Source organism: Chrysemys picta, chromosome 5 (assembly GCF_011386835.1).
Source record: "Chrysemys picta bellii isolate R12L10 chromosome 5, ASM1138683v2, whole genome shotgun sequence".
In the NCBI taxonomy this organism is placed as follows: Eukaryota; Metazoa; Chordata; order Testudines; family Emydidae; genus Chrysemys; species Chrysemys picta.
In genome coordinates this window covers 92,629,501-92,652,051 of record NC_088795.1, presented here as the reverse complement: position 1 = coordinate 92,652,051, position 22,551 = coordinate 92,629,501, and the positions used below count along the sequence as shown (strand labels likewise).

General features: G+C 39.6%; 1 protein-coding gene across 1 annotated transcript in view; it reads right to left on the bottom strand.

Moving 5' to 3' along the window:
* The window catches only part of SCFD2 (sec1 family domain containing 2), a 305,085-nt gene that overhangs the window by 16,552 nt on the left and 265,982 nt on the right, over positions 1 to 22,551 (bottom strand). Inside the window, exons 6-7 of the mRNA XM_005299175.4 lie at positions 11,957 to 12,102; positions 6,388 to 6,522 (exon numbers count right to left, since the gene is read on the bottom strand). Coding sequence (XP_005299232.1) covers positions 6,388 to 6,522; positions 11,957 to 12,102 — 281 coding nt within the window. The remainder of the gene's footprint in view (positions 1 to 6,387; positions 6,523 to 11,956; positions 12,103 to 22,551) is intronic.

The following is a 22,551-nucleotide window of genomic DNA, read 5'->3' as shown; positions in this document are numbered from 1 at the left end:
CTAAACAACATGCAGAGGAGAAAATGTGAGGGAAGCGAAGACAGTTTTGTGTCCATGAAATATTCATACCTGCACAACTGTTATGCATTTATATTTGCTTTATATTACTAGCAGATTTACAGGCATTTAAGGTGATATGTGTATGTTGCTGAAAGACCATAAAAAGAAAACTTAAAAGCCTAGAATGACTCAAAGACAAGAGAAAACAGTGACATAGACAACTTTTAAAGCCTTCATAATCTTTCTCACAGACAAGGGGAGAGTTTTGGGCGGGGGAGGGGGGAGTATGGAGGGGGAGGGAAGAGAGAAAATAAACGAATGTATGTTTATTTTGGTGTGTCCATTTGTCTGTTTAATTGTCCACTCGATACTATTTTTGCTACCCCAAATACACCTGCTTTTTGGAGGCTCACTCTTGCAAATGGCAAGCATTTCTTGCAAGGCTGTTGCTACCAAACTCATATATTATGTGATGGAATATATTCTCGGGGGTTCTGAGTCTCTCATTGCAAGGTCTGAGCAACTCCCATTACTCACAACCTGCAGCAGGAGAATAAGGCCACAGTTTTGTTATATTTACACTGAGGTCCCAAAAGGCAGCACTTTTTACGTTCCCCAGAAATGCTCCACTTTTACTTTTGTATATCGATACATTTTTGTTCATCCCACTTAACAGATCAACACATTTCCAATATCCCTGAAATTGGAGGGGTTTGAACTAAGGATCTCTCTCTGATCTGGAAACACAAATCAGAACAGTCCCATACTTAGATGGAAGAGGAGGGTACCCAAACCTTGATCTGAATTCCACTAATTGGGCTTCCCCAAAAGGAAGGGGCAAAACAGCGGGTGAGGGGTGGAGAACAAAAAGAAAAGCAGAGGAGACAGAAATAGAAGAAAGGAGATAAACAAGAGAGAAGACAGAAAAAAGTGGTAAGATCTTCTTTTCACATATCCTTGCCCCTTTCTTCTTTTTCCACACTTCGTGAAAGTGTCTCCCCCCTTTCCCCCCCGTTTGACCAGAGTGCAATCTGGAGACTGGAGAGTTAGCCTGGTAATTATATTGACCAATTATACGCTGATAGGTAATTTAATTTCTTCATCATTTTAAGAACCATGACACAGTCAAGTAAAATTTTAGAAAAACATAATTTTAACAAAATCCAATCTAACTAACATGTATAGAAGTATTTCCTTACTTATCATAGCTGGTTCCCATATCTGGGTGCACATAAAAAGTGCTCTCCTTTATAATTCACTTGCTTCATTCAGTGATGTCTCAGTAAAGTGTCTGTGACATCATAATTTATCATGGAAGAAGGTGTGATATCATAAATGCTGAACTGTAACAGAACTTGGTGAGTCTTGCAGGGGAGCATATTGATTACACTGTCTTATTTGCCTGTAAAATGCCAGGCATATCTTGGTGTTGTGTAACTAACAATAATATCTTGGAGTCAAAGCAACTGCTTGCCCTACTGACATGGGTGATTCTGGCATGAAGAGAGCTTTGTTGATACAGTGCATTTTGAAAGACTAACTGGTGGCTGGGTACTGATTCTTAAAACGTTGAGCAGACAGATGAAAAATGTCCAGAGCAACCAACAGAAGAGACCCTTGGCAGAACAACAGAGAATGATTCATGACAACTACTGAAAGAAAGAACACATGTATGATTACAAATCTCTTTTAGTATCTCACATTTTCCAGAAAAAAAAAAAAAACATATTTCAGGAGATGTCAACTTACAGCTCAGTCACTGGCTATGCCCATAACTCCCTTCCTTTTCTGCCGTTTCTCCAGGATTTCATCTACTCTTTTCCCTCCCCAACCCCATTAGTTAGTGCCCCCTCAACAAGTTACATCTTGCCTTAAGCAATCCATGGGAATTCACCATTATGTCAGTATGGAGCAATGGGGCTCTGCGCAGGCTTCAGGGTTTGCCTGCACAGGTCCAGCTGCAGGAGTGTGGCCTGAGATTGTCCACTCTCTGGAGAAGAGACCAATTTTGATATATGACTGTACAGCACCTAGCACAATGGGACCTCGACTTAGATGGCATATAGGTGCTAGTGTAATAACAACAACAATTGGGTAGACCTAGCAACTGGTCAATGTTGAAAATGGCTCTATCTGAATGTTATACTTTCTGGAGACCACACATATGTTTTTAGAAAAAGCAAATTTATGTTCAAAAAGAATGAGGAGTACTTGTGGCACCTTAGAGACTAATAAATGTATTATGCTCAAATAAATTTGTTAGTCTCTAAGGTGCCACAAGTACTCTTCGTTCTTTTTGCTGATACAGACTAACACGGCTACCACTCTGAAACCTGTAATTTATGTTCCTGCCTCAAAAATAAAAAAAGTAAACAAGCAAATAAAATCAAATAAATGCAGGTGTGAATTACAGGGAAATCTCCAGTAAATAAAACCAGTCATTTCAAACATCATGTGTGCACCAGCTCATTTATACACTTTGATAGTGGAATGTCTGTTCTCTTTCTTTCTTTCTTTATTGGAGTTACAGCATGGATTGTTTTTCAGAGATCACACAGATGTGGAAAGATCTTCCAGAGGCAAAAAACTGTGGGTCAGTTTTAGGTCTTCCAACCCTGACAGTGTATCTTTATACTAGGGCTGTCGATTAATCACAGTTAACTCACATGTTTAACTAAAAAAAATTAATCGCGATTAATAAAATGAATCGTGAATAATCGCACTGTTAAACAATAGAATACTAATTGCAATTTATTAAATATTTTTGGATGTTCTTCTACATTTTCAAATATATTGATTTCTATTACAATATAGAATACAAAGTGTACAGTGCTCACTTTATATTATTTTTATTAAAAATATTTGCACTGTAAAAATGATAAATAAAAGAAATAGTATTTTTCAATTCCCCTCATACAAGTACAGTGCAATCTCTTTATCGTGAAAGTGAAACTTACAAATGTAGATTTTTTTTTGTTTCATAACTGCACTCAAAACCAAAACATTTTAAAACTTTAGAGCCTACAAGTCCGCTCAGTCCTACTTCTTGTTCAGCCAGTCACTAAAACAAACAAGTTTGTTTACATTTACGGGAGATAATGCTGCCTGCTTCTTATTTACAATGTCACCTGAAAGTGAGAACAGGTATTCGCATGGCACTTTTGTAGCCGACGTTGCAAGGTCTTTATGTGCCAGATATGCTAAACATTTGTATGCCCCTTCATGCTTCGGCCACCATTCCAGAGCACATGCTTCCATGCTGATGATGCTTGTTAAAAAAATAATGTGTTAATTAGATTTGTGACTGAACTCCTTGGGGAGAACTGTATGTCTCCCACATCCTGTTTTACCCACATTCTTCCATATATTTCATGTTATAGGAGTCTCGGATGATGACCCATCACATGTTCATTTTAAGAACACTTTCACTTCAGATTTGACAAAACACAAAGAAGGTACCAATGTGAGATTTCTAAAAATAGCTACAGCACTCGACCCCAGGTTTAAGAATCTGAAGTGCTGTCCAAAGTCTGAGAGGGACAAGGTGTGGAACATGCTTTCAGAAGTCTTAAAAGAGCAACACTCCCATGCAGAAACTACAGAACCCGAACCACCAAAAAAGAAAATCAACCCTCTGGCATCTGACTCACATGATGAAAATGAACATGCGTCAATCCGCCCTGCTTTGGATTGTTATCGAGCAGAACCCATCATCAGCATGGACGCATGTCCTATGGAATGGTGGTTGAAGAGGAAGGGACATATGAATCATTAGCGCATCTGGCATGTAAATATCTTGCAACACCAGCTACAACAGTGCTATGTGAATGCCTGTTCTGAGTTTCAGGTGACATTGTAAACAAGAAGCGGAGAGCATTATCTCCTGAAAATTGTAACCAAACTTGTTTGTCTGAGCCATTGGCTGAAGTAGGACTGAGTGGACTTGTAGGCTCTAAAGTTTTATATTGTATTATTTATGAATGCAGTTATTTTTTTGTACATAATTCTCCATTTGTAAGTTCAACTTTCGTGATAAAGAGATTGCACCACAGTACTTGTATGAGGTGAATTGAAAAATACTATTTCTTTTGTTTTTTACAGTGCAAATATTTGTAATAAAAATAAATATAAAGAGAGCATTGTACACTTTGTATTCTATGTTGTTGTTGAAATCAATATATTTGAAAATGTAGAAAACATTCAAAAATATTTAAAGAAATGGTATTCTATTATTTTTTAACAGTGCAATTAATGGCACTATTAATCGAGATTATTTTTTTTAATTGCGTGATTAATTGTGATTAATTTTTTTAATAGCTTGACAGCCCTATTTTATACATAGTGACATTAGTATCAGGGATCTGAGTACAATGGAAGCTGCTGGGTGCTAAGCGCTTTTGAAAATCTGGCCACTTCATTTAGGCACCTAAATAGGCAACTGGCTCTTTTGTAAATGTTGATACAATTGTGGGATAGAGACATGAAAATCAGGCAAAAAAATAAAGACATGTTACACTTTGTGGCTGATAATAATTTACTCTAAACTAACACAACAAGAATCCTCTTATATACTGATAGCAAGTACAAAGCATTTTTGGCAGAGCTTGTGAGGTCTTACACTCAACTCTGACATTTCTATTTGTTTGTCTGTATTTAAAACAATACCTTTTGAATGCCACATCCAACCAATTCCAAAATTTCAGGGAATGTTCCAGGCAGAGCCGAACCTCTTGATTTTGGGGAACATTGGAAAACTGAATGACGGGAAAATGGAAACACACGTAGCCCTGGCATTTGGTTAGCAGAACCACAGATTAACTGCTTCTGCAACAGTGTATAGATCAAACAGCTGGTTGATGGAACCCATTAATACCTCCCCATGCTCATCCTCCTGTCACAGATCTGGTTAGGCACCCCCTGGCAGCTGCCCATCAGATGGCTGAGAGGGGAATCCAAGCCTCTAGATCATTGGTGGTTTAAGACTCCTGGAGCCTGAATGGGCAGTCTCTGGGCAGCGGCGTAGCCAGGTTCTAAGAGCAGGGGGAGTGAACACAGAAAAAAAGGCGCCACCCGTTGCGAAGCAGCAAAGAAAAAAAGGAAAAAAAAGAAAAACCAAAGTCTTGCCGAAGAACCCGCCGAATTACCCACCGCCGAATTGCTGCCGAAGACCCGGAGCGACTGAAGCACCCTGCTCCCCCCCCAGCTACGCTACTGTCTCTGGGGTCCCTAGGCACACTGTTGGATTGCAGACCCTGTGTCTAACACTCCCTCCTGACAGTTGGAACCCCTTGTCCAGCTGCCTAGCTCCTGGGCTCAATGCTGACCCTTCAGCTTCCCCTATTGCTTAAATACACACTCTTCCAGGACTACCCCGAAAGTGTGAGCCGTCTCGTTTACCATTTAACTCTCTCAGGAGGCACATGGCAGTAGCGAAGCATGTAACACACACACACATACACACACAGAGGCACTTTGCACAAACTCTAATACCACCGCTTTCTTGTACTTAATCATACATACCTAAGAGAGAGAACAGATCATATAGAACACAACTTCCCTAACCGCAATACACCTCACTAGCGCCCCCTTCCTTTGGGAGTCCTTGGAGACTATCTGCGTTTAGGAGGGTAGGCAGGGTCCCCTGCCTCACCCAGGCTTCTGAAGGTTGGGTTACCCCTCCCTCATCTTGAGCTGGAGAAACATGGCCCCCAGAAGAGCAGCTCTTGCCCCTTTTATAACTTTTTGCCCCCTTTGTCAGGTGACATCCTGCTCAGCTTCCCCGACTGATCACAGCCTCCTGCCTGCTGCCTTACTTGCCAAGATGACCTCTCCCTGGCTAAATAGTTCTCTGGGTTGGGAGCCAGTCTATTGTTTACAGTTATTCCATTTTGATAGGAGAGCACTTAAAGTCAATGGTCCTCTCTTGTTATTCTTTTGCTCCCAGCCTTTTGAATTTCAGCCCAACATGGAAGCAACAGACAACGGAGAAGGCAAAAGGCTGCACCTTCAAAATGGAGTTGTTACAGCTTGGTCAAGATACATACAGGAAGTTCATAATTCAGGAGCTGCTTTTCTGACATAGTTTTTAAAAACTGACATAAATACACATGTGTAATAATATAAATAGACACACATTTATATCTCTCCATATAGATATATACACCTATGTACACACATATGTATATGTATTACTGGAATAATTAGGTCTTCATTTTCTTGAGCATTAATCTCATCCAGTTATTACAATGATGAAGGCAAACACAGTTGCGTACCACTTCCTGGGCAGCTAGTGGAAGTGATACACAACCATATATAATAGCAATGGCTGAGATGTTGAACTATGGACAGATGCAGATTTTATATCTGAACTTGGGATGGTTGCTTTACCTTCATGAACATGCTGAATCCAGTTTTCAGGAGATCAGTGAGGCCTGCAGATAGGTGCTCAATATCAACAGGGTCAGGTCGATCAGAACTGAATATCTCCTCTACCACCTGCTTCAGTAATGGCTTGTAAGTGGCCTGCAAAAGTAGAACATGTGCTGAAAATAAAATTGCCTGTACTTGTGGCTAGTTGCTTTTCTTAGCGTTTCATTTCCATTAAAGGAAACAAAAGCTTTTGTGTCAGAATGGAAACTGATTGGACACATTTACAAGGTTGAAGCAACAACTGTATTTGCAACACTACATAGCAATGATATGCATAGGATTCTCATCTAACTGAAAATGCAATATTTACCCAGGTGCTGTGTGTACTCCATGTGTAAAGGGGGGCAAGGAAAAAAGTGTGAAGATTCTTGTGGGCGAAGAGGTCAAGCGGCCAGTCGAGGCTGCTGTTATTAGCAGAGTAGAGCGTATGGGCTTAGGCTTCTCTCCAATCCAAAGCTCCTCTAGGGTCATACAGAGAAGGCAGCGAACTGTCACCATACCTGTAAGTTATCTCGAATCCAGAAGGCATAATTTCTAGGAGACGTGTGGCTTTGTTGAACACTTAAACAGAAATGAGTACTCTGATTTGTTTATTTTAAGAGAATTTAGTGTGTTTGAAACAGGTTGTCCTGGTAGCTAGAGAAGGGCATATCAAGTAAAGTGTGAAATAATAATTCAGCCCCTACTCCTAGACCAGGAAGAGCTATTGGAGGAACAATCATGCACCTCTAGCTCTCCCTCCCTGCAGAGCCAGCCACTCCTGCCTCCTAGCTACATAGGAGAACGGGGACAGATTAAGACAATCTGGGGCCCTAGATTCATAATAACATAATGACATGCAGCCTCCTGTGGTTCTGTCCTCCCAACCCAACCCTCCATTTGGATTGATGCTGGCAGGGCCAGGGGCCCCTTTCCCCTGCAGGTGTTGCAGTAGGAGCCCCCATCCCTTTGGATGCAGCAGGGGTGTCAGCATGGGTCACTTGTCCCACACGGAGTCAGGGGGCAGTAGAGGGAACCCACGTACTTCCCCTGGCAGTCTGTTACTTAGGTGGGCATGTTTGCCACACACAAAGGCCTGCTCGACACCTAAATCTTAGATCAACCTAGCTATGATGTTCATGTGAAATTCACACCCATGAGAGACATAGTTAAGCTGACCTAAGCCCCAGTGTGGACATTGCTAGGTTGTGGAAAAATTCTTCCATTGACCTAGCTACTGCCTCTCGGAGAGGTAGATTTATTACATTGACAGGACAACCTCTTCCATCACTGTAGTAAGTGGCTACACTACAGCGGCGCAGCTGCAGCTGCACTGCTGCAGTGTTTCTAGTGTAGACTTACCCAGAGTCTTCTGTCTGTGTGGTGTTGGCAGAACCCCCTGGAGTTAGTGAGTCTTGGAGTGAACAGTCTGCTGAGATCTTAAAGCTGTTCACATCCCTCAGAGCTATTATTTCAGGCTGTCTGCAAACTCACTGGTTTTCTTCACAAACATGATGGCAAAAAACTTAGTTTTGTTTTTCTAAATGAAAGCTGAGATTCTGATGTAGTTTCCCATGTGGGGAAAAGAAGGGAAAGACCCCTTCATCTCTGTTGTCTTCAGGATGTGGCCAGCTGGTTCCCTTCCCAGAACTTCAGGGTTAGTTGAGTGGCATGTCCTCACTGAAAGCTGGTCTGTGCTGCCTGTCCCTGCCCCCTGCAGTACATGGAAGCACTCCTCTTGCTCCTGCTAAGCTACACCTTTAACTCATATGGTCTAGGACACACAAGGTGACATTGGACCAATGGGAAACCTTGTCTGTTGGCCGAGTTTCTAGCACACTCTGGGATGGTCTGAACTTCCGAGTGTTAAGGGGTCAGTACAGGTGGAGTATTTAAAGATGTAAATCATTTCCTGTTCCCCCGAAGATACTAATTTAAATTTAGGGTGCAGTGAGCCTATTGGTCATCCCTTGAAAAAGACAGAAAGAGGAAGGGGTCTGCCAGCTGCCTTTGAAGACCCAGGAAAAGTCCAGCAAACTACCCCTGATGATCTAAGATTAGAGGGATCCTCCTCTAGAAGGAAGAGAAGTGATCTTCAGCAGAGGTGGTGGGGGAAGAGCTCAGACTCAGATCTGATATTTAGAGGTGTCAGTATGAGAGTATCGGAGCCCTCTGAATATGAATATCATCCAAACATTAAAACACAAATACCACCCACACTCTGTAAACATGCCCTCAATAATTTTGAGACATTGGGTCTGATTTTCCTTACACCAACGTAGATGAGAGGAGTGGTATTTTTTGTGACATGGACAGCTGTCAATTAGTGAATGGACTGAGACCACAAATTCTTTTCATAGTACACCAAATAGCTATCAGGTGATAACTTTCAGTGTCTATCAACCTGGACTGAATTTGAACTGGTGATCTAGAGATGAAAGGGTCTATATTCCATTACCAATGAGCCATTCCAGTGTAAAACTCTATGTAATATCCACTTAAAGCCACATATGAGCAATAGAAATGCATTAAAAATGAAACATTTGGAGCAGAGATCAAAACCAAAGTTAACCAGAAACCTATTATATGAAATAGAGGATAGATATCATCTGAATGCCATCATAGATGAACACTTACCAGCTAAGATTTTCAAAAGTGACTAATGAGTTTGGGAAGAGCTGGTAAAAATATTTTTGAAACTTCTTTCCAGCCAAAAATGTCATTTTGTGAAAACCAAAATGTTTAATGGAGCATATCAGCTTACAGGAAAATTTCCCTGTGAAGGTATCTCAGGTTCAGGATGGCACTACTAAAGAGATCCACCCCTGAATTGCCAATGGAGAGGAGAGGGCACTTACCTGGAATGTGGGATACACAGGCTCAAGATCCTACTCTGCCTGATCTAGAGCAGGGACTTGAACCTAGGTCTCCCACTTCCCAGATGAGGACCCTAGCTACCAAGACACCGGCTATTCCTGGGACAGGTTTCCTTTCTTTCCCTTATGTTGTTTTGTGAAAAATTTCAAAAGGTCACATTTTTGTTCCACACTGAAACAAAAACAAATGTCAAAACCTCAACATTTTTTTGCAAAACAGAATTCTTGTTTTCTAGCCAGCCCTAATTTTGGGTGCCTGGATACCCATGCTCTGAAAATCAGGGCCCTTCGAGTGTCTCAGGCTGGCCACCCAAAAAATGAGAGCCATGAAATCACTAGTCATTTTTTAAAATCTTGGCCACAATAATTACAATGCTTTTCAAAAAATAATGTAATCTCTTTCAATTCCTACATTAGACTGATAATAACAAAGAACTTATATCCTAATGCCTGCATTAAGATCCTGTCTGGAGATTTGACACTGCTAACATTTTTGTATAAAACTGTATTTAAACACAGTTCTTGCTAGGAAGTTGCTAACAAGTGGACCTGTCCCATATAGACAGACCAGGTTACCAAAAATTGTGTATGTAACCAGGATGAGAAATGACAGGAACAGAGCAGCAATTACAAGAGCAGGCAGAGCAGAAACATTCGTTGTGGAATCCTGTGATACATGTAACCATGAGAATAACTGATTGGTTAACTTTACATAAACATTCATTAGCTTGTTTAATACAGGACATTTGTGGTGATAAGAAAAGTCCTCTTTAAAGTTTCCTAGTAACTCAGTTGAGCATCAGTATATTTTGGGATATGAACTCAATCAGAATAACTGCCCCAAAACATATCAATGCTGATAAAATGTCTATGAAATATCAAGAACCCTGCATAGGTGCTAACACAGTTTCAAATCTCAGTATGGACATGGCCCCTGGCAGGATGAGCTGAAGACTGGGGACTTTATCTGTACATAATAGAGATTAAACTAGGGTTTTTAAGGCTAGGCTCCTGGCCCAAGGAGCCATAGGCTGGGCTCTGTTTGGTGGCTTAATCAAACCTGAGGCGGTAAACAATAGTCTTACCCAGAGAAGAGCATAATGCTCAAGTAACCACTCAACTCCTCCCACCAGTTCATGTTTTTGTCCCGCCTGGAAATGCAGTGCCTCCTGATTCCCTGCAGTGGGTGTCTCCTCTCCGACTGACAGACACTGGGAGCAACATTTACAGAAGTGTGCACCCCTATTACGTCACTCCTTGGTGGTAACTCTGAAAAATCCCTCTACTCAGAAAACCCACAGCGCTCTAACTCATAAAATGGTAACTTTTGTTCTTTTTCATTTAAAAGGATAGGGACCCTGGGTCCCTCCAGCTCTCTCTCTTTGTAGCAGCTGTAGCATGGCAGTAAACCGACTAAACACCGGGGGAGAGGATTTGGGATCCATCCACAGATGCTTGACAGAAAAGGAGAGCTTGTTTGTATATGTCCCAGCCACCCCACAGATCCTGACCACAGTGAATCTGCATCTCTCTTCCTAATCTCCTTCTGCATGATCAGCTAGCGCAGTACAGAGCTAGGTTGGGCAGCTGTAAGGAATTAATGGATCCTTTACCTCCATAAAAGGCATTCCAAGACTTGGCCCTAAATGAGTAGAGTGGATTAAAACCAAAGAACATACTTATGCTAACTACATTTCTAGGAAACTTTCAGAAGTACTTTTTTTTTATCATGCTGAGTATTCTGCACAGAGCTACCTAATGAATATTTTGATTATATTCTCTATATCAGCCATCATTCTGGTCATAAGTGCCAGAAGATGTCAGGAGTAGGTTTTCTGTTTTGACAGCCATTGGAATTGCAGCTTGATCCCTGTCACTTTTTCACCTGCCTCTCCTACAGTTCTTCCACTGCACAGTCTCTTCAGCAATGTTGTGTAATAGCCAAAGTTCCATTGCTACACAGCATTGTTTGACTTACCACTAGAGTAATTTTATCCATTTGTTGGTCTGCAGTACACTGAAGTTTCAAAGGAATCTTTCTGGCTAAAGACCAGAGACAAGCTTAATGGTCTTTTAAAATCTTAAATTACTACATGTGCTTTCCATGTGGCAAATGTCCATTTCCAACTGCAGAAGTTATGTAATTTAGGGGGGTGGGAGGGAACTGGCTTTGGTCAGGATGACCTGTGCTAAAAGAAAATCACACTACTTCCACTAAACAGAAGCTATATTATCAAGCAATTTTTACAGCAATTGTGGAAATCTGAGAAAAAATACTTTGAAACACAGTCCCATGTAGGTACCTAGACATAATTTCAATATACAGAAGTGGATTCTGGCCCTGTGTAGTCTTGATCTAGCCCTGCCACTCATATGAAATGTATACAATATCACTACATCATTGTTATCCAAATCTTGAAGTCCTTACTCAGGCAAATTCCCACTGAAATCCAATGAAGTCAAGGGGAGTTTGCTTGATTCGGGACTGACTAAGGACTTCAGGAGGCTGCTTCTGATTAGATCAGTTCTAAAACCTATTTCCAAAAACATTCTGTGGGGTTGCAGAATATGTTTTGTATTCATACACAAGTAAATTAGTCACATCTGTGAAACTAATTTTGACTATATGCTAGAACAATATAACGCAGATGGAAAAAGGATTATCTACTTACCTGACAGGTATTGCTTCCTGGGACATACACAGAATTAAACTGTTTCATGTGCATTCGAGCTCTTGTAATATCCCTGAGGGACTTAAAGATATTGTCCACTGCAACCGTAGCCTTCTGAAATGTCAGTTGAAGAGATGATTCACAACCTGAAACAATACAGAAACACATGGCCGTGTGAACAAAGGTCTTTCCATTTTTTGATAATGAGCAGTGGGAAAAGGATGAGGAGGAAGAAATTTTAAATTAGTTTAATATTTTTAGACTTTAGAAATCAACATGTATATACAACATGCTCCCAGCATAGAACAGCTTGGTAAAGCAATCACAAATCCTAGAGAGTAAACAAAGCCAATAGTGGATGAGTTACATGTGCATCTTGGATTATGAAACAATTTAACATCAATACCATAAATTCTGTTTGCTACAGTAGGCAGAAAAGGTAGTTATGTCATTAGATCTTTAAGGGATAGATCCCTGTTAAAGGGAGCACCTTCATTTTTCAGTCTGCTCATTGTGACACAATCGTGCAAGGAAGTTTACTCACAACATAGTACCTGACCCTTTGCCTGCAGTCCAGTGACCAAGAAGCCATTTCTTAGCTGTGTAGAACTAACTGGATGACTTAGTGACAGTATTCTGAATTGCCAAGGAAGATGCAGTATTATCCAAAAGGAGATATGTTCCTCACTAATTCATAATTACTATATATTTTTTTTAATTTATTTGCTTAAAGCAGCTCAACTTAAGATGTGAACGTTAATTTTCATTGAGGCCTTACTTTTTAACCCAATTCTCTCCACCAGGTGGAGGCACAAAGGAGTGGATGGTCAAATGATTTCCCCAAGCCATATCCAGTTGTAAGCCCAGGACTTAGTAAGGAAGGATTCTAGTCCTTGGCTCTAATCACCACACCATCTGACCCATATCACAAAAAAGAATGGAAACAGCGCTTCCTAAACTTAAATGGCTCAAGTTAGAGAATTACTGGACAATTCATTGTTTATATTGAGATGCTTGTTGTTCCTGCCGACTATCTGCACAACTCTCTCCCTGCCTAGTTTTCTGCTCTCATTTCTTCATCATTCTCCCCACTGCCTCTAATAGTAAAGGATACAGAGAGTGTAAGAAAACCCTCACTCTCATCCTCACAAATAATTTACCACTGGGAACTCAGGGTGCATTCTGTTTTGCTGGTTTACATCCCGATTCTGCAATATGATCCACATGGGCCGGCTCTTACATCTGCCTACAATCCCACTGGCATAAGTGAGCTCCCTCTAGGCATGAAAGATTGCCTACATGCATCAGTATGCAGGAATGGTGTCTTGGGATTGTGTCTTGCATCCTTGGGATGGTGTCTTGTAAGAATGCTTAATCAATACTAAAGACTTTGGTTTTCCATGAATGGAATAATGGCCAAATGTTTCTATACAGCAAAGACAGATAACAAGAAAAGCAAAACTGTGTAGATTTAAAGAGATGCCTAACATTAAGGCCTTTGGAATCATCACCTGTCAAACCACCAATGACACACAAATCTCTGTATTCTGCACAGCAAACACTAAGAACTTTATAGTGCTGAAAATATTCCTACAAGATTATTATTAGGTATTGGGACTGAAGGAACAGGTTCTTTGTCCAAATACTAGGTGAAAAAGAATCTGGGTCAGATTCACAGCTGATATATCAGGGCAACACTCCATTGGATTTTCATTTGTGCTACAGCTGAGGATCTGGCTTTCTAACTATTCATAGCCATTGTGTGGTCTAGTAATGCACTGGGACTGGGAGCCAGAAACTCCTGCATTCTAACCCCAACACTGACACTCACTCAGATGTCCTTGGGCAAGTCACTTGAAATCTAGTCAATTTTTAAAAAGTGAGTGAAAAGCTGTTTCAGGTACTGTGTTTGTTCAAGTCCCCCTGCAAACTGTTGTGATTCTACCATAATCATTTCCTGTTTTAAAAACATGCTTCTCTCTCTCTTGTTGTTGTGTGAACAATCTGCACAGCCACGGAAACTAATTTAGGCCCTAATCCTTCATTGACAAGTGCACCTGCTTCCTACCAATGACAGGCCAGGGGCCCTAATCCTTCAGACAGTTATATATGTCCACATCTTTACTCACATGAGCAGTCCCATAGACATCAGTCTACTCCTGTGGGTAAAGTTAAGCATGTGTGTGTTTGTAGGAATGGAGCCTAACTTATTCTATAGTGAAACTACCAAATACACAAATTTGTGCTACTGAATGCACAAAGTAAATAAACTGTGGGGAAATTTTTTTTCTCTAATATCTGTCAGCTGTAGTAAGTTTTAATATTATTTCCAACAATAGTAGCTAAAAAAATTCAGATAGATTTTAAATTGACAATGTCCTTTTAATCTCTGTCTTGTTTTCCCAGTGAGTAAAATGAGGGTCCTAATACTTCAGTGGGGTACTCAAAATGTATCTGCCTTGATGGGGTGGTCTCCCTCTCTACGCTATATTAAATTCCATAAGAGCCAAGCTTTCTCCTGTTATGTAAACACTAGAAGGAAGCTTTTTCTGACTAGCACAAGTTATTTTTCCTTTGTATAAAGTGCTTTCTTCAATCCTTTATGAGAAGAAAGTCATCGCTTTTGGCCAAAACACATCTGGAATGTTTTCTTTTGCTAGTGAACCTCAGCACTCTTTGTTAAGCAAGGTCAGGTAAAGCAAAACCACATGAGGCAAAGTTTGTTGCTTTTGCTTTGGACATTTTCCTTTTTTTTTTTTTTATTAAAGATTTTATTTTTTGTCATTTCAAAGTCCATTGTCGTGTTCTTATAGTTATTTTTCTCATTAGCAGAGACTGCTCTGTATATAATTTCTTCTTTCTTCCATTGACAGATCTTTTACTTCAAAAACGTCTTCAGATCAGAATTTTTAAACGTTCCACCCTCCACTTCTTCTGAAATGTAATGACCAGTCACTGAGGCCCATTGCCTTGCATTCTGTGCAGTCATTTATGCCTGTGCAAAGTGGGCATGAAATGCTACCACAAGTGTCTGTGAGTGGAGAGTTCTTATTTGGCAGCATATTACAGCTCCACTGCATGTGTGTGAATGACTGTACTGGGGGAAAGGCAGTGAGAATCAGGCCCTGTATGTATATGGTGCAACAGGATAGGGACTCCATATAGATACACTAAGACAGTCGCAAACACTAGCAATGATCATTTTGTGTTCTTTTGCTTTTATTGAATCTTCTATTTTCATATTTCTTAGCTACAGTTCTCTTTGTTTATTTATTTATTTTGATTTGAGCCTGGCAATTGTTTGGTTGTTGTTCTCTCTGCATTTGGCACATAATCACAGCATGTCTTGTTCTGCTTTCTTTGTTGAGATCGACCTGTTGTTAATGCATTTCTTGATTAACTGCATGCCCTTTAATTACTTGACTAACTACCCATCTTATTTATAAACATTGATTTTTCGTGTACCCATTATTTTTACAGTTTATGTTAACAGAGTCAGATTTTAAGGCCATTAGATCACTTAGTTTGATGTCCAGTATAACACAGACCCTATAATTTCATCTAGTTACTTGTGTATTGAGCCCATTAATGTGTGGTGTTTTTTTTTTTTTGACTAATGCATGCTTTCCAGGAAGGTACCTCGTCTTAATTTAAAGACTTCAAGAAATGGAGAATCCAGCACTTCCATTGGTAGTTTGTTCCAATAGTTAATCATCCTCACTGTTAAAAATGTATGCCATATTTCTAATTTGATATTTGTCTAGCTTTAACTTCTACCCATTGTAAAGATGGAATTTTAAAAGGACCTTATTTTATGAAATATTTATTTTAATTTGTTTCGTATAAATTTCTGTGCATTTTCTAGGATTCACTGGCTTTAAAATTAAAAAGGAAGCATTAATTTTTATATTGCACTTCTGATTCCAGGAAAGGAAATAAGGAATCCTTCTGTTCAGCCTAGAAACAGATTCCAAAAATTCAGCCAAGAATCTTCAAGACAATTTACAGTGACCTAATACGTGTGCAATCTGAGACACCAAGAAAACCTTATATTATGAAAATACTTTACATAAGAAACATTTACATTGTGGAGTTCAAAAAGAGAAACTTGCTAATAATAAATATTCTGCTCAGGGTTTCATTAAGTCAGGTTGATTACAAGTATTTAGTGAGTACTTCGATTTCAAGCAATCATTTTCTTCCTCTGACTTTTCCCATTTTAGAGCTATATTCTTTCACATTTAGAAATCCATGGCATACTGCACAGCTGGGTATAGATTACAAACCACTGTAAACTCCCCTGAGATGGAATATAGTCAATTCTAACAATTATTCTAATTGGATTAAAATGACTTTAAGGCACACAGTTATGAAAAGCATCTCCCTGACATTCTTTCAACTGTTACAATAATTGTTTTTCAGATTCCACCATTTCAACCTTTAGAGTCCTGCAGACTCCACGTTACCATCCCTCGGGTTCAATGTATCAGCATTAGAAGCTTCTGCTATAAACTCGATCCACAGGCATCCAAAGCTCTAGGATAAATTTTTCATTAGCATGTTGGATTGTCGAAGTGCACCATACACATTAGAGAGAGATGGAGAACTAATGTGCAAATTGATATATGAAGTGATTAGAGAGGGTTGTAGCCTCATCTCATAGCTCTCTGAAGTGGGACGAAATGGACAGTTGGCACCACTGAAGAAATAGGGCTGAAGTAAAGGCCTGTGGGTCCTGGGAAGACAACAGTGATGAAAAGCGTGCCTTGGGAAGGAGGGGTACTGGGGGAGGTGCCTGTTTTCTGCTTTCATACCCAGAAGTAGAAGTTCGCATTTCCCAGGTTTTGGATCCAGTTTGGAGTCTGAGAACGCTTGGATCCAGAGTTCCAGTTCAGGGCCATCTCCAATCTCTTTCCTCCAGCTATCCTCAATGGTATATATTCCTTCTGTGCCACCAGGAAAAAACTCCATTCACATGATAATAAATCAGACAACTCCAGTCAAGTTGGACTTTTTTCAGATAGTTCTCTTTGGAATCAGAATTTGGCTTTGTCCTTGTTAGTGGTTTGGGCACATTGGCACCAACAGGCCATAGTCTTCTAGATAAAAAATGCTCACACCACCATATTATGGAGTAGCAGGAAGTGCTGCAGGGATAAGAGGGGGTACAGGCCTATGTTGGACAATGAAGGTACATGTACTCTTGATCTACAGTAAGGATTTGGTATTTTGTTCCACAGTTCTGGGGCAGAGCTTACAGAAAAAACATTTGTCTGTCATGCCTTTCTCAGTTGCCCACACAGTGCGGGAAGGAGAGAGCTCCTTTTAAGTCCCTCCTCCCCCGTCCATCAGAAAAGTGGCTGTTTTGGGACTCTGTTGATCCAGAAAGCTCAAATGCCTGGGGAAAACAAGTCCCCCTTTTTTCTATTTGGCAGCATGACAGTTGTATTCTTCTCCTTTTAAATGTATTTTTAGTTTTTCAATCCCTTATACTAGACATTAATAAAAAATCCCAGGTTCTTTGAAACTTGTTATGTATTCGCTGTACTATAATATGTCTGTAAAATGAGAGCAACTTTGCCCTGATCTGTTGCCAAAAATCAGGAAAACAAAGGCGGTTGTGTTGAACAAATGACATGCTCCTACAAATCGTGCCCTATTCACACCTTTCATGTCAGTGGGAGTTGTGTATGCGTATGCAGAGAAGAACAGAACCTTTATACTCTAGCTTTTTGATGTTATCAAGAAATATGTTCCTTTTTACAATAATGCAGAAGTGGAATATATTAGCTGAAGTACAGCTCATGTGTTAATTAAAATAACCTTAGCTGTTACTAATTTTTCACTATAAAAGGAAGGTAAAATAGCATATCAGTCTTGTTACATGCGGAGGAAGGAGTTTAAAGGATTGTCTACTATGGGAAATTTTTGGATATTGCCTTATTATTGGGAAATATAAAATAACCCCACTTGTGAAAATGGGAAAATCCCTATTAATGGCTTATGGGATTGGAGATCTTCAAGAAGTAGCATTCGTGTAAAAATTCTAATATTGTACAGGAAGAAGACATTCAGACTTTGTGCTAATCTGAGCCTGCTCAACTTCCACTGACTTTAACAAGCGTTGAGGGGGTTCAGAACCACACAGTCTTCATTCAGCAACTAACAGGATTCAGCCACTGGTTGGCCCTTGTGTTGGCCTACTTTCGATTTTCCCTAGATTGCCTTCTGAGTCATATCATGGCTTTTCTTTCGTGAATAGCAGAACTATGAGAACTAGAACCAGTGGATTTCCACACAAAGTTTAGAACAAGAGAAAAATGGAGATGTTCTTCTCTTTAACCTACAGTAATTATAGAAACCAAACTGTAATATGTTTGTTATTTGACAGATTTCTAAAACTGAAAAAAATCAATAAAAACCTACTTTAAAGGAAGACCCAAAATAGATCTGTACTGTGAACCTATCAGCTTTGTCGGTGAGTCTTTAAGTATGTCACTGCTTTATTTTCCTCTATGGGAATACACTCCCAACTGAGACTTTAGAGAAGACTCATTGTGCATCGGAAAATCACCTTCACACATTGTTACTATACTTTGTGTCTGTTAGTATATAGTACAGGCATTATAAGTAAGCTTTTGTTTCTTCTAAAATAATACACAATCATTGCCATTTAGCATGACGCTGATGTTCTTTCTGAGAGATGCCCTTAATAAAGATAATGCTGTTTTCAAGGCTGCAAACTCAGGGAAAGATCAAACACTCTTTTAAAGCTCATGAGTTCACTGAGGTTCACAGTGTAAGGCCATTGTTCAGAACAACTGAGGCATAGTGCAGCCATCATCAGAATTGTGAGAAGTGAACATATAAAGTACCTGCAAAAAACAACCAACAAACCCCTCTGAAAACTGTGCGACTGGGTTGGTGGGAAAGTTAAGTTGTCCTAAGAGCACAAGCAAAATGATGCATTGAAATAAAAGTCATCACTCAGAACAACAACAAATCCCAGCACCAGGATCTCATTATGAATGTTGCTTTTTTGTACATGTGCAAAGTTGGCTCACTTGGACTGTTATGCATCAGCAAAAGACAAAGAAAGAATAGAGGGCCTTGAGGGCCAAGACACTGATCACAGCACCATTTCTTAAACTAATGAAAATCTCACATTTGTTCTTTTATTTTGTATTAGAGGAATATTATGCCTCTCATTTTCTAGCAGATTAATATAAAGACACATACACACACACCTCCACTCCCATATGTTTCATAATAGTTTATTAGAACATGAAAGCTATTAAGAAAAATGTAGGGAATGTGCATCTCAATATCCATATTACATGTATGCAGGTCTTTATACCTATCAGCTAGGAGAAAAGAGGCATAATAATCAGAACTAAAGTGGTATTTATGGGATATCACCTTCAGCCCTGATGGATCCCAGCATGCTATACAATCAAAATTATACATAAGAATTAATTCACTCCTCGCTGAAGTCAAACCCATAAGCTGTTTAACACTGTACAATGACACTGCAGGACAGTTTAGGAGAGGGCAGGGAGTGAAGAATACCACTATATCCCAGTTGAAATTATAGGAGAAATGTAGAGTCAGAATTTAATTACACAAATTAGAACTTAGTGAATTAAGTGCTTGGAAAGGGATCAGCTTGACAGCCTGGGAGAATGAAATCATCCATTTTATCTACAGAGCACATATTAGACAATGCAAGTGTAAGCTTTTCCACACTGCTCACCAACAGACTTCAGCCCTGCCTCTAGGGATGAATGTTGTTCATTCTCAAAGCTCATTCAGCCCTCGGCTTCTCTGCTGAAATTGTCCACAAAGGTGCCATTTAGTGCCAGCTGTGGAAGTAATTTTTGTGCTCTTGACAGCTTTCCCCAAGGAACTAAACTGAGGCCCACTAACTTATTGCACATAGGCCACTGAACAGCCATAAGATGGAAAAGACTGAGTCACTGTCAAGATGAGCTGGACTCAGACTGTTACAACAGCAGCCAAGAGTGGCTAGAAGGAAAAGAAAACCAACAAAGTGGGGAAAAAGAGGAAGATTTTGCAAAATAGGATTTAGCTTTCAAGTGTGAACTTTAAATTCCCTCTTCCCCCACAGCTATTTAGTAAATGAGAACCAGATCTATGAGAACACATAGATCAATGCTGCCTCAATATCCAATAATGAGAACTGGGGGTGAAATCCTGATCCTACTGAAGTCAATGGAGTTTTGCCATTGACTTCAATGGAGGATTTCACTCTGTCTAACTCCAAATGAGGGTGTCCTGACAAAACTGATTACAGTACCTGTGGTAATTAGTATTTGAGCATGAATAACGAAAAGAAATCTAACGAGTTAAAAATCACTAATAATTTGCTCCTATGTAATATTTTTCATCTTAGAAACCATTTTATAAACATGAACTGATCACAACACCGCTTTGCAGGATGGCGAAAGTGAGGCAGAAACTACCCGAGGGCACTGAAGAGCTCAGCATCACTGTCAGAATTATAGCTCAGGAGTTCCTGGCTCTGAATCCTGTGTTCAGGCCATTCCTTTCTCAAGTATATAGATGACATTTAAATAATAACTAATAACACTGTGAATGTTAGAAAGCAGACAGATACTGTAAACAGAGTGGATAAAGAAAGGAAAGGAAACCAGGGTACAATGGAGAAAAAATGTCAGAAAAGAGAGAGAAACTGAGAATACCAATAGATTTGATGTAGAAATGAAAGAAGCGAAACAGTACTTCTTTCTGCTCTGGATTACAAATGAATATTTGATATAAACATGTCTGGAAACTGAAGTCTGTATACAGGCTTATTTATAAAACTCCACTTGAATTACAACTTTAGAAGAAATCAAATGGGATCACTTGAAAAGCCACAAAATGGAGACGGTCAACTCTACACTTCTATAAATGTCAGTTTCCAGGCTGACTAGCATATAGAGAATGAAAACAAAGTAGCGTGCAGAAACACTTTGGAGCAGTCAACAGTATCAAGGAATTCAAATTAAGGCATGAATGTGGTTTCTGTGACTAGAGGAGGGAGCATGAGGCAGACTTGAAGCCTTGCCAAAACAAACACTGCAACTTTTTGGACTAGCAGTGTGAGCAGCAAAGATGCAATATGTGGTTTATTTTTATCACAACAAACATCTCCCATTTGAGACTTGGTCAAGGATTTTTAAAAAATGGGTAACTAAAGCATCTAAGTCTGTATTTAGGCACCTAAATAAGTTGTCTAATTTTCAGAAGTGCTAGGCACTGAGGGGCTCTCTTTGGCTCCCACTGAACAACACAACAACATGCATAACTTTAAGATTGTGAGTAGTCCCATTTACTTGGATGCAATTACTTGCATGCTTAAAGATATGCATGTGCCTAAGCACTTTGCTGATTTGGGATCTTTAAATTCAGTGGGAACTGTTGGGTGCTCAGCACTTTGGAAATATGGCCATTTATTTAGGTACTTAAATATGGTTTTAGGAACCTGACTTTCGGGTCTCATTTTTAAAAATCTTGATCTTAGCATTTATTTCTAATACTATGTCTTATTACAGCAAAGTTTCACCCCCTTCCCAATTCACTGTATTTTAGTCTAACATACCATGTAAAATTAACTTTTATGTAGTATTGACAAATTCCATACTAGAGGCTCTTATGTTACATGAGATTAAACCTATCAATTTAATGAACAATTACAGAAAAGACTACAGTACGTATTAGAATAAATTACATAAACTAATTGCAGGAGGAATTAAGTTATGATCAAATGGTCTTTCTAAAGAAAATTACTGCAATAGTTCATTAGGGAACAACTGAGCTGTTTTCTCACGTAGTCTATATCTTAATTTAAAAGGCACACACTTTTAGAATATAAATAAAAGTAGCTATGGTAAATGTATCTAAATAAAGTTTCTTGTTAAGGTTCTTGAAGGATATCAGTAAAATTCCTCATACTACAAAAGATTATAAACCCCAATGACAACATCACAATGCAGATCCTGGACAATTGGTTGTTCTCAGCCTACTGCAATATAAAAACATCCTAATTTTGTTGAAAGCTTTGGCCTTTTTGCAGCCCAGTGCATTTATGATATTGTTAGGCTAATCTTTCTTCATCAAGGACCCTACACTGTGGGTGAACCTGTCAGTGACAGTCAGTATTGATGGTATATTTCTGAGGTTCTCTCTGAGATTTGTTGCCTCTGACCTACATACAATAAGGTGGCAATATCTAGAATATTGTAGGGGCAAAATTATGCCTGGGGAGGGGGAAGAGGTGTACCATCCAATTAGCAACAGTGGAGGCAGTATGCCTCCTGGGCATTGGCTGGAATTTACAAGACAGGAATACTTGATATACCTGTACAACAAGTGTAATTATTCTCCTCTGGGACAGCTCTACTGGCACAGAGGGGGCACAGCCACAATTCTGCTTTTGCCCCTCCAACTATATCCTCCCTTGGGGTATTAGCACAAAGCCTTGCATTCCACAGACCATCCAAATGCCACAATATCCAGTTCTAGAAATTATTATTATTATTACAGTATATCACATGACATCTGTTGAAGAA